Genomic DNA, 12,727 nt, shown 5'->3' on the forward strand with positions numbered 1-12,727 from the left:
TTGGGTGATGAAATGTCTGCAAGAAAACTACCCAGCTCAGAGAGCATCAAGGACCCCAGAGTCCTTCCTCCTCCTTGCAAATCCCACTCCCTTCTAGTATTGATGATAACACCCCTTGTACTTGATATTTTCTTACACCCGGTCACCCCTTCGAGACAGCAGAAAGATCTCAAGAGGACATACCTCCGAGTCGATTTTTTCGTTGACAATCGCTGAAGTAGTCACCCACTTCATTCTGGTGGCAAAACGAAGTGTGGACAGCTGGAAAAAAAATATGAGCATCACCCCGCTTATTACCAGTTATTTGGGGCTCCCGACAGTTTGTGTTAGAAGATAATCTGTATACAAAAGTCTACTTGCAGGTAGTCCTCGATTTACGAACTGCAACTCAGCACAGAATTTCTGTTGCTAAAAGAGACAGTTGTCAGCTTGCTTGCCTCATTTTGCAACCTTTCTTGCCGCCAATTGTTAAGTGAATCATTGAAGTTGCGAAGCAGATAACCTGGTTGTTAAGTGAATCTGGCTTCCTTGTTGACTTTGCTTGTCAGAAAGTCAGAAAAGGGGATTGTGTGACCCCGGGACACGGCAACCGTCATAAATATGAGTCAGTTGCTAAGCGTCTGAATTTTGATCACGTGACCATTGGGGATGTTGCAACAGTCGTTAAGTGTGAAAAATGGTGATAAGTCACCTTTTTTTTAACCGCTGTTGTAACCTCAGTCACTAAATGAACTGTTGTAAACCGAGAACTACTTGTATTGTGGTTTTAGATTTCCTGAAAACCAGGAAGTATCTATCATTATTTACTCGATTTGCAAGGTTTCTAGCCGAAATATATATTTTTTAAAAAGGAAGTCACTGGAAAACGCCATGCTCCCTGTGGTGGAAGGATTCGCATTTTGTTCTGTGTCCAAAATAGGTTTCCAAACATTCTACCTTTTCTGAGACTGTAGCTTAAAAGTCTGAAATGGCAGCTTGAATCTCTGAAGATGCCCAGGTCTTATCTAGGCTCATCTGGCCCGAGGCTTAATGCCAGGCCTGCCATCTCCAGCTTCTTCGCTTTGCTGGCACCCTGCCATAAAACGCAAGATTTGGGGATCAGGCATGGAGACGGGGAAGACAAAGCAGGGGAGTGGAGGAGGCAAGCTGATAAGAAGCTTGGGAGGTCAAAGCGGAATAAGCCAGCCGCCAAGGATGAACATGCAAAACTATTCCAGGCAAGCGCCAACCTTCAAAGCTGTTCCCAAAACATCAGAAGGAGACAGTATTGGGAACTACTGAGGGATGGTCAAGGGAGGGGGGAGGGCCAGGGGAAGGGGAAAATGGCAACCTTTGTGCAGGAATAGTCGGGTCCAACTGTAACCGCTTTAGTGAGTGAACCTTTCACTCAAACAAATGGAGTTGTGGGTCCTTTTTTTCGTAAATGTCTAAGTGGGGACAGATCTGACCTTATTCATCCCTCCATTCATCATTTTAAAAATTTTTGTTTATAACAGAGTCGGAAGGGACCTTGGAGGTCTTCTAGTCCAACCCCTTGCTTAGGCAGGAAACCCTACACCACTTCAGAAGAGACTGGTTGTCCAGTCTCTTCTTAAAAACCTCCAGTTTTGGAACACCCACAAGTTCTGGTGGTGAGCTGTTCCACTGGTTAATCATCCTCACTGTCAAGAAATTTCTCCTTAGTTCCAGGTTGCTTCTCTGCTTCATTAGTTCCCATCCATTGTTCCTTGTCCTGCCTTCTGGTGCTTTGGAAAATAAATTGACCCCTCCTCTTTGTAGGAGCCCCTCAAATATTGGGAGACTGCGTTCCTGTCACCCCTGGTCCTTCTTTTCATTAAAATAGGCATACCCAATTCCTGCAACCATTCTTCATATGTTTCAGTCCCCTACTTGCTCTTCTTGCACACTTTCCAAAGTCTCAACATTTTTTTTTCATCGTGGCGACCAAATGATAGATCTTATCCATCTATCTCCTTATCCATCCATCCCTCCATCCTTCCATCTCTCCCTCCCTCCACCCACCCATCTTTCTTCCATCCATCCTTCCCTCCATTCCTCCATCCATCCATCTATCCATCCACCCCTCACCCACCCACACTTCTTCCATCTCTCCATCCATTCACACACCCACCCATCCATCCTTCTATGCATCCACCCGCCCACCCATTCATCCTTCTTCCATCCCTCCACCCATCCTTCTTCCATCCATCCATCCATGCATCCACCTACCCATCCATCCTTCTTCCATCCCTCCATCCCTCCCTCCCTCCACCCATCCTTCTTCCATCCCTTTCATCCATCCATTCACCCACCCAGCCATCCATCCTTCTATGCATCCACCCACCCATTCATTTTCTTCCATTCCTACATCACTCCATCCATCCTTCTTCCATCCATCCATCCATTTAATTTAATTTAATTTAATGAGGACCCAGATTGTGGGGGCAATAAACTGACTTTGTATAAAATATATACCAAAGTATGAAGGCTATTGCTTAACGCATTGTAAGGTACCCTGAGTCTCCAGAGAAGGGCGGCATATAAATCAAATCAAATCAAATCAAATCAATTCAAATTATATGCCATCCCTCTCCGAAGACTCATCCACCCATGCATCCATTCTTCTTCCATCCTTCCACTCATCCTTCTTCCATCCATCCATCCATGCATCCTTCTATGCATCCACCCACTCATTCATTCTTCTTCCATTCCTCCATCACTCCATCCATCCTTCTTCCATCTCTCCTTCCATCCATCCATTCACCCATCCATCCATCCATTCTTCTATGCATCCACCCACTCATTCATTCTTCTTCCATTCCTCCATCACTCCATCCATCCTTCTTCCATCCCTCCTTCCATCCATCCATCCATCCTTCTATGCACCCACCCACTCATTCATTCTTCTTCCATTCCTCCATCACTCCATCCATCCTTCTTCCATCCATGCATCCACCCACCCACCCACCCATCCATCCCTGATCTGGCATTTACCGTTTCCACGATGTGAATGGACTCACTGCAGATGTTAGCCACAAGGACAGTGTTGCAGTTCCCACCTAGGAAACAAGAAAAAGAGGGACCTCCTTAAGAGAGGGGAGACCCACGACATAATAATAATAATAATAATAATAATAATAATAATAATAATAATAATAATAATAATAATTTTATTTCTATACCGCCCTTCTCCCGAAGGACTCAGGGCGGTGTACAGCCTATTTAAAAACACAGAAACAAAACAACAATTAAAATTTAAAATCATTAAATAATTAGGCTCCAATTAAAATCCCAGAAATTTAAAATACCCCAATTTAAAACGTTAATAGTCCAGCCTGGCGGAACAACAGGGTCTTCAGAGCGCAGCGAAACACCCGGAGGTCGGAGATCTTACGCATTTCCGGGGGCAGTTCATTCCACAGGGCAGGGGCTCCCACAGAGAAGGCCCTCCCCCTGGGTGTCGCCAGCCGACATAACTTGGCCGATGGCACCCTGAGGAGACCCTCTCTGTGGGAGCGGACTGGACATCCCCTGCCTCCCCGCTCTGGTGGCTCTGGTGGATGTAACTGGGGAAAGATGATCCTCCAAATAACAGGGAAGGAGCCACCACAGAGAGGGCCCTTGTTCTGAGTCCCACCAGATGGATCTCAAGAGGGGATTTCTAACATCATCTTCCTCCCTGCTCAGTTGGGTAGATGTAAACTGGGAAAAGAGGGTCTTCCAGACAACCTGCCCCTCCCCCAAGTAGGGCTTTGAAGGTGACAACCAGCACCTTGAACTGAAGCAGAAGGGCAGCTCCTGCAGGAGGGGAGAGACCTGTGTTCAAATCTAAACTTGCACGAAGGCCATACAGACCTTTGAAATTTGAGCCAGCTGAATCCCTGGATACTTTTCAAGGGTGGCCCCAGGTAGAGTACAGGTAGCCTTCAACTTATGACTGCAATTGGGCCCAAAATTTCTGCTGCTAAGCGAGGTAACTATGAAGTGAGTTTTGCCCCCATTTTGCGACCTTTCTTGCTACGGTTGTTAAGAGAACCATTGCAGTTAAGTCAGTCAGACGGTTGTTAAGTGACTCTGGCTTTCTCCACTGACTTTGCTCGTCAGCAGGTCGCAAAAGGGGATCACGCGACCCTGGGACACCGCAACCGTCATAAATATGGATCAGTTGCCAAGCCTCTGAGTTTAGATCACAGGTCATTTTTCTCAGTGCCGTTGTGATTTCAAACGGTCACTAAATGCATGGATCTAAGTCGAGGACCACCTATAACCAAGAACACTTTTTAATTGTTCTATCTTTTATTACATATTGATTGATTGATTGATTAGCCCTTGGGCAGAGGTGGGTTTCAGCAGATTCTGACCAGTTCTGGAGAACCGGTAGTGGAAATGTTGAGTAGTTCAGAGAACCGGTAAATATCACTTTTGACTGGCCCCGCCCCCATCTATTCTCTGCCTCCCAAGTCCCAGCTAATCGGGAGGGAATGGGGATTTTGCAGTATCCTTCCCCTGGATTGGGGACAAAAATTTTACAGCATTCTTCACCTGGAGTGGGGTGGGAATGGAGATTTTACAGTATCCTTCCCCTGCCACGCCCACCAAGCCAGACCACGCCCACCAAGCCACACCCACAGAACCAGTAGCAAAAAATTTTTGAAACCCACCATTGCCCTTGGGCCATATCGAAGTGCCCAGTTCCAGAGACAAATTATTACTGAAATTTGATAAAAGCAATTTAAAATGGAATTGGAATAAAATACAATCTAAATGAAATTGGAATAAGATACAATCTAAGATGAAAATGGAATAAAATACAATAATTTTAAGATACAGATAAAATACAATGAAATTTTATTTCGGAGTCACCCTTACAATCTACCGCCTGATCAGAAGCACCTGAAACCAAGAACCCTTTTTAATCATTCTGCCTTGTTTCCTATAGGTGTTGATTGCCATCCTGGCATTATTGAGCAGACTGCTGCTGCTGCACTCAGGTCCAATAAGGCCAATTGCGCTTAACGTTAAACTGGGCTTCAGATGACAACCTCGCTTGGTTACGACCCTGGAATCAGAGCTTCACAGGGGTTTGAATCCTAAATCCCTACCTAAGGAATCCTTCAACATGTAGGTCAGCTTGCTCTGTCGAAAGGGGACGTGGTCCCGGCTGCAGTCCGACAAGGCGATGACCACCTGCTCCAGGAACGACAGCGATTTGTTGATGTAAGTCGCTTCCTTCAGCCCAAACCCTTCCGACTGTTCGAAAAGAAAAAAAATTGGTCAATGGATCTGAAAGAGTGCAGGTGGTCCTCGGCTTACAACCGTTCATCGAGTGACCGTTCCAAGTTACAACGGGACTGAAAGAGGTGACTTATGACCCTTTTTCCAGACTTAGGACCATTGCAGCACCCCCACTGTCGCGTGATCAAAGTTTGGGCGCTTGGCAACCGACTCACTTTTATGACGGTCGCAGTGTCCTCTGGGGGGAGGTCACGTGATCCCCTTTTGTGACCTTCTGACCAGCAAAGTCAATGGGGAAGCCGGATTCGTTTAACAACCGTGTCACTAATTCCACAAAGGCAGTGATTCACTTAACCACGGTGGTAAGACAAATGGCACAAAACTCACTTAACAACCGTCTTGGAAAGGTTGGGCTCAGGTTTGGTCGTTAAGCGGAGGATTGCCCACTGCCCCTGGTTTAAAAGCCACTTCGTGAATTCAAAATGTGACTTTTATTGTCTTACTTTGCTCTTCGACAGCCTCTCCGAGCCCGCGAGATCGACCAGATTAATTTTAGAAGTGACGTATCTGGCGTCGGAAAGGATTCTCGAATGACACTGAAGCGAGAGATCAAATATGATATGAGATCATATCATGTCATATCAAATATGAGAGATCAAAAATGACACTTTGAATCACAGGCTGCTGAGTTTTTAGAAGCTACGGGCATTAAGCCAAGTTTCACCATTACTGACCTCGATGTAGATGGTGAAGATGCAGTGAGACCTAGAGGAATGCTTGTTCAGGGCATGCTGACCCACTGATCTGTTGGTGTCGCCCTAGAAGAGAAAGGGAAGAATGGAGGCAGCAAGAAGATTCATTTATTCAGGATCGCTTCCAAAGCGGAATTAAAAAGAATTCGCTATCCAATAGCCCTGAAGTGCATAAAAATGCAATACAGCTAGTCCTCGATTTACGACAGTGTCAGACCTGGAAGCCATCTTTCTACCTTTGAGATATCAGGCTCCAGGCCTGGCAGAAGCCATCCGTGGGGAGTTGGGAGTGGGGGGGGGGAGAGTGTAGAGGGAAGAAGACACGTAGCCAAAACAAAATTCTCCCTAGAAGGTCAAGGCCGAGGGGCCCTGCAGCTGTGCGGAGGAGATTGGAAAGAGAGCTTCTGTTCCGGGCGGGGCCTGATTGGACGTGTGGGAGACCTTAGGTGGCGGAGGGGCCCGGACTGTCTTTGGGGTGGGGAAAATCCCGCTTTTCCCAGCTGTGCCAATATGAGGCCTCCAAGAAAAGTTAGCTTTGGGGAATTTCAAGCCTCGGAGTTTGGTTTCGTTGGGGGTGTTACTTGTAACCCTGATAGACAGTTTAATGATGGCTGGACGTTATGACAGCACTGGGAAAAGCGAGTTACGGCCGCTTAACAATTGTTGCAATGTCCCCAGAATCAGATGATCGGAAATCAGGCCCTCAGCAACCGTGAATTTAATAAACAAATAACAAGAATAAAGAGAGTGGGTTCCCTTACCTCAAACAAGAAATTTAAGGCAATTTCTTCGTTGGGAGCAGGATGGATGGAGAGGCCTTTGACGGAAACCCCCTGGGGGTTCTCCACTATGGACAACGGGAGGTCGCTCTCTGAGCCGAGAGGGAGGGAGGGGAGGAGGTCCGAGATGACCTCGTTGTGAATCTCCAGGTAAGAAATCCGGGCGGTGATAAACTGGCTGCTGTGCTTTTCCATGGACTTGAACACCTAGAGGGAAAAGGGAGCTCATTCGAATCTTATCTATCTACTTACCTACGTACCTATCCGGCCTTTGTTCTTTGATTAGCTCATGGTAGGGAACACGCCTAATACTCCTTCCTCCTCCCATTTTCCCCACAACAACAACCTTGTGAGGTGGGCTGGGTTGAGAGAGGGGGAAAGTCTGGTTTTTGTGCCTAAGGCAGGACTAGAATTCACCGTCTCCTGGTGATTGGCCCAAAGTCTCCCAGGTTGCTCTTGTGCCTAAGTGGGACCCCACGGTGATACAGAGTCTATCAAATGGTGGGTTTGACTGTTGTCATTGGGGGGGTGGGGTGGATGTGAGAGGGAGTGGGAGTTTATTGATTTTTTAATTTAACTTCTATTCACAGTTACAAGTTGCCTGGAGTCCCTGAGTTGGGGGGGGGCATGCAAATTTTCATTCATTCATTCATTCATTCATTCATTCATGCATTCATTCACAAATATACAAATAAATAAATAATTATCAACCACCTGCTGGATAGCCCGAGGGATGATCCCCCTGTGCTTGAAGTTTCCGGTGGTTCCCGTCATGGTGAAGGTCTTGCCGGCTCCAGTTTGCCCGTAGCACATGACGGTCCCTAGGGAATGGTTTGGGGTCAACAGAGAACGGTTCTGGCTCTTTCCTAGAGGTGGCAACCTCCGTTCCGAATAATAACAGAGCTGGGAGGGACCTTGGAGGTCCTCTAGTCTGGGGGTGTCAAACTCGATTTCATTGAGGGCCGCATCAGGGCTGTGTTTGACCTTGAGGGGGCGCCAGTGGTGGCCTGAGCATTCTGCCAGTGAAAACGGGCTCCCGAGCTCCGTTTTGGCTGCGATGGCCTCCTGCAACCCTCTGCCAGCAAAAACGGAGCTTGGGAAGCCCTCCCAAGCTCCGTTTTCACTGGCAGAGGCACCGGGGACTGGTTCTTTGTTGTTTCCAGGGTGGCCCCGTGGGCCGGATCCAGCCCCCGGGCCTTGAGCTTAACACCCCTGCTCTAGTCCAACCCCCCTGGTCAAAGAGGAGACCCCTATCCCTTTTCAAACAAAATGGTTGCCCAGTCCAGTTTTCAAGAAAACCTCCAGGAACGGAGCACCCGCCACTTCTGGAGGGAAGCTGTTCCACTGATTAATTGTTCCCACTGTCCTGAAATTTTCTCCTTAATTCTAGCTTGCAATGAATCCGTATCAATGCTGATACATGGAATAGCTGCCAAAAAATGCCATCCTAGGGTGAAGAACGGCTGCAGGAACTGGGTATGTCTAGTTTAGTGGAAAGAAGGATTAAGGATGACACAGTGGTGGGTTGCTACAGATTTGCCCCGGATCGGCAAACTACTAGTGGCGGCAGCGGGAGGCTCCGCACGGACACTTCTGTGCACAATAAGGGGCCCCGCTGTACTCCCACCATGACCTATAATGGTGATGGGACGCCTACAAGCAAACTGGTAGTTTTGAAACCCACCCCTGGGGTGACATGAGAGCAGTCTTCCAATATTTGAGGGGCTGCCACAAAGAAGAGGGAGTCAAGCTGTTCTCCAAAGCACCTGAGGGCAGGACAAGAAGCAACGGATGGAAACTCATCAAGGAGAGAAGCAACCTAGAACTAAGGAGAAATTTCCTTACAGTGAAGACAATTAACCAGTGGAACAGCTTGCCACCAGAAGCTGTGGGCACTCCGTCACTGGAGGTTTTCAAGAAGAGACTGGACAGTCAATTGTTTGAAATGGCAGGGGGTTGGATTAGAAGACCTCCAAGGTCCCTTCCCACTCTGTTATTCTGTTAACGGCGATCATTAATGGTTTACCGTTATAGCCATTCAGGGCCTGCGAGACGAGCTCTTTGGCGACTGCATCGTAAACCACGTCCTGCGATGCGTTGTGGAGAACGCCGTCCATCTTAAATGACCAGTCGGTCAGCTTGTTGTTGACGATGCCTTTGGAAAGATCCCTCTCAACGTGAACCTCGATCGTCTGGAACGGGAAGTCAGGTGAGTTCCTCTTTTAAGGCGCATCCATTTCACCAGTGAAAAAAGGACCGAGAGGAGAAACTTTTGATCCTCTTTTTTACCTTGTTGTCGGCTCCGAATTTGATGACGTCTTGAGGAAAGTCGGCCGTGGGCTTCACCCGCGTGAAGGCCTTCACTTTCTTCGAATTGATGTCCATGGTCGTGAGGTCTGGGGGAAAGAAATACAGGTGGTCCTTGACTTGCGAGTTTGTTTGGTCACCATTTGAAGTGACGACGGCACTGACTAAGTGACTTATGACCATTTTTCACTCTTACGACCATTGCAGCATCCCTGCGGTCAGGTGATCAAAATTCAGATCCTCGGCAATGGGTTCATATATATGATGGCCATAAAACGGATGGATGGAGGGATGGACAGACATACAGAGATAAATGATAAGACAGACAGAAAGATCAGATAATGGGTAGGAGAGACAAACAGACAGACAGACAGACAGACAGACAAAATGATGATCACAATGTCCCAGGGCCATGTGGATTCCTTTTTGTGATCTCCTGAGAAGCAAAGTCAATGGGGAAGCCAGATTCACTGAACAACTGTGTTATTGACTTAACAACTGCAGGGATTTCATTACATTCATGGGACAAAATTGATTTAACAAATGTTTCACTTAGCAACAAAAATTTGGGCTCAATTGCGGCTGTGAGTCAAGGACTATCTGTGAAGCCTGGATTCCTCTAACTGCACAGTATCGGAGGGTTTATTCCTTTATTTATAAAATGTATACGTCACCTATCTTATCTCAAAGTAATTCTAGGCGGATTACAATTATATTGGTTTGAAAAATGCACACAGGTAGTCCTTGACGTATGATCGCAACTGAGCCCCAAATTTCCATTGCTAAGCAACGATGGTTGTTACTAGGAGTTTCGTCTCATTTTAGGATCTTTCTTGCCGCAGTTGTTAAGTGAATTGCTGCAGCAATTAACAATGGAAATTTTGGGGTAAATGGTAAGTTGAGGACCATCTGTATTACTGTACTTTTTGGAGTATAAGAGGCACTTCCCCCCCCCCCCCCCCGCAAAAGAGGGTGGAAATGTTGCTGCTTCTTATACACTGAATACAGCCATTTTTGGCCTCCCGAAGCCCTACCCGGGCCTGCTTTTCATAAAAACAGGGTGTGCAGAGGCTTTGGGAGGCCTGCAGAGTGCTCCTGTGGGCTGGGGAGGGCAAAAATACCGTTTGTGTGAAAATTGGGCAAAAAACAGGCCTGTTTTTCACAAGAACGGGGTGCGCAGAGGGTTTGGGAGGCCTGCAGAGTGCTCCTGTGGGCTGGGGTGGGAAAACCCCCCCCCCATTTTTAGCCTCCCAAACCCCCCATGCTTCGCGTTTTTGCCCTCCCCAGCCTTCAGGAGCACTCTGCAGGCCTCCCAACCCCTTTGCACACCCCGTTCTTGCGAAAAGCGGGACACGCAAAGGGTTTGGGAGGCCTACAGAGTGCTTCTGGGAGCCAGGAAGGGCAAAAACTTTTTTTTTCTTGCTTACCTCTTCAAAATCTTGGTGCGTCTTATACACCAGTGCATCGTATAGTCCAAAAAATACAGTAATTAGGAGGGAAATTTAATATTTTTATTTATTCAGTAATGTAAGTTATAGGCTAGTCAACTCCCAATGAGTGCCCTATAAGTCCTTCCTTGGCCTTGTAAGGTTGAATTTATCTAGTCTCGCCTCTCTTTTAACTTTTATATTCAGCTTTTATGTTTTTAACATTTTAACTGTATACTGCCCAAAGTTCTCCTGTGAGAGTTGGGCAGTTTCTAAATGTGATAGATATAGATGAATAACGGATAGATCCTAATGACAGATAGATATGAATGATGCAATCAGAAAGATGTGATAGATGATAGATCAAGAATATAGATAATTAACCAGAATGGTTAGAAAACTGATAATAGATGCAAAAGATGATAGATCAGTAAGACAAATATAAATAATAGAGATAGGTAGATGATGACAGATGCAAAAGGTAAACCATGCAATAAACAGATTAGATCAGTAAAACAGAATGCAATTGAGAGGCAAAAGATGCTATGTTAGTTGATAGGTCATTAAGTCAGAATATAAATCATTAATAGAGATGCGAAAGATAGATGCAATGTAGGGATAGATGTTAATGATAGATCAACCAATGACAGAATATTGATAATTAATAAATTTTATTTATTTATTTGATTTATGTGTCGCCAATCTCATTTAGAAGTAATGATAGATGCAAAAGACAGATTCGATAGCTAACAGATAGATAGATGCAATAGGTGGAGTGATAGAGAAAATAGATGCAACATAAATAAATATGGGTAGATGACAGATCAATACAACAGAATATAGATAATTAATAAAGATAGATAAATGATTGGTAGATGGGTAGGTAGGTAGGTACAGGATAGATAGAAGATAAAAGAAAAAACGTATGGTTGGATGGAATGGATGGATGAGATAATAGGCATGTAAAATGGATGAAAATATGTTACATACATGGATATTAGATACATGGATATTACCGTAGACGCATGGAATAGATATATATGGTGGATGGATGGATGGAGATAATAGGCATGATGGATAGATAGGATAGATATGTGTGAGGGATGGATGGATAGTTATTAGATAGAATAGACATATATAGTGGATGGATGGATGGAAATAATATGTATGTATGATGCATGGATGGATGGATGGAGAGAGAGAGAGAGAGATAAAGACAGACAGAAATTATAGAAAGGGATAGATTAGATAATGGATATAATCGATAGATGATAGATAGATAGATGATACAATAAAGATGATAGATAGGTAGAGATAGATGATATAGATAGATGATAGATCATAGAGATGATAGAAATAGATTATAGAGATGATAGAATAGAGATAGAATAAATAGATGATAGATTATAAATATATAGATTATAAATAGATAGAAATGATAGATAGAATAGACTAGATAGATAGATTATAGATTATATAGATAATAGATGATAATTATAAATAGATAGAAATGATAGAATAGATAGAATAGATGATAGATGATAGATAGATAGATTATATAGAGATGACAGATAGGATAGAATAGATGATAGATTATAAATAGAAATGATAGAATAGATGATAAATGATAGATTATAAATAGATAGAAATGATAGATAGATGATAGATTATAAATAGAGATGATAGATTATAAATAGATAATTATAAATAAAGATAGATGATAGACAGACGCACTCTGGGCTGCTTACAATTAAAAGCCCCTCCCCCCCAAATTAAAAGATAAAGATAAAGGGAAGGGCTGCCAAAAGAAAAAAGAAAAAGGAAAAAAATCTCCTCAGGGGCTTTCAGAGGCTCTCAGAGAGAAGGAAAAAGAGCGGGAAGACCAGGCAGAACAGAGATTCCCTCAGAGGCCCTTTCTTCTCCCCCCGAAGCGCCCCCAGACTCATTTGGGGGGACCCGGAGGGAGGGGGGGGAGGGAGCGGAGGGTCCACCTTGCCTCTGCGGCTCTGCACCCTATCCTGGCTCGGGGCCTTCCCGTCGAGAGCCGCCATCCGCCGTCGCGACCTAGTAGGACCCGCTCCCAGGCGGCGGTGGCGGCAGCAGCGGCGCAGGGAGGCCCGCCGCCTCAGGACCGGTTCTAAAGGGAGCGAGGGGCAACGGCGCATGCGCGGAGCACGCCGTCGCCCTGGCGACGGCTTCTTCCGTAAGGCTCTGTTGCCGAGGCGAC

General features: G+C 45.5%; 1 protein-coding gene across 2 annotated transcripts in view; it reads right to left on the minus strand.

Moving 5' to 3' along the window:
* The window catches only part of KIF9 (kinesin family member 9), a 35,756-nt gene extending 23,029 nt beyond the window's left edge, over positions 1-12,727 (minus strand). Inside the window, exons 1-10 of one of the 2 annotated variants that reach the window (XM_034404498.2) lie at positions 12,492-12,727; positions 9,056-9,162; positions 8,793-8,958; positions 7,481-7,587; positions 6,749-6,973; positions 5,970-6,053; positions 5,739-5,831; positions 5,103-5,250; positions 2,995-3,059; positions 184-261 (exon numbers count right to left, since the gene is read on the minus strand). In XM_034404498.2, the coding sequence (XP_034260389.1) occupies positions 184-261; positions 2,995-3,059; positions 5,103-5,250; positions 5,739-5,831; positions 5,970-6,053; positions 6,749-6,973; positions 7,481-7,587; positions 8,793-8,958; positions 9,056-9,151 (1,062 nt within the window). In that variant the 5' untranslated portion in view covers positions 9,152-9,162; positions 12,492-12,727. The remainder of the gene's footprint in view (positions 1-183; positions 262-2,994; positions 3,060-5,102; positions 5,251-5,738; positions 5,832-5,969; positions 6,054-6,748; positions 6,974-7,480; positions 7,588-8,792; positions 8,959-9,055; positions 9,163-12,491) is intronic. The other variant, XM_034404497.3, reaches the window with a different exon arrangement.

This window comes from Pantherophis guttatus, chromosome 4, assembly GCF_059756535.1.
Source record: "Pantherophis guttatus breed Tessera chromosome 4, ASM5975653v1, whole genome shotgun sequence".
Lineage (NCBI taxonomy): Eukaryota > Metazoa > Chordata > Lepidosauria > Squamata > Colubridae > Pantherophis > Pantherophis guttatus.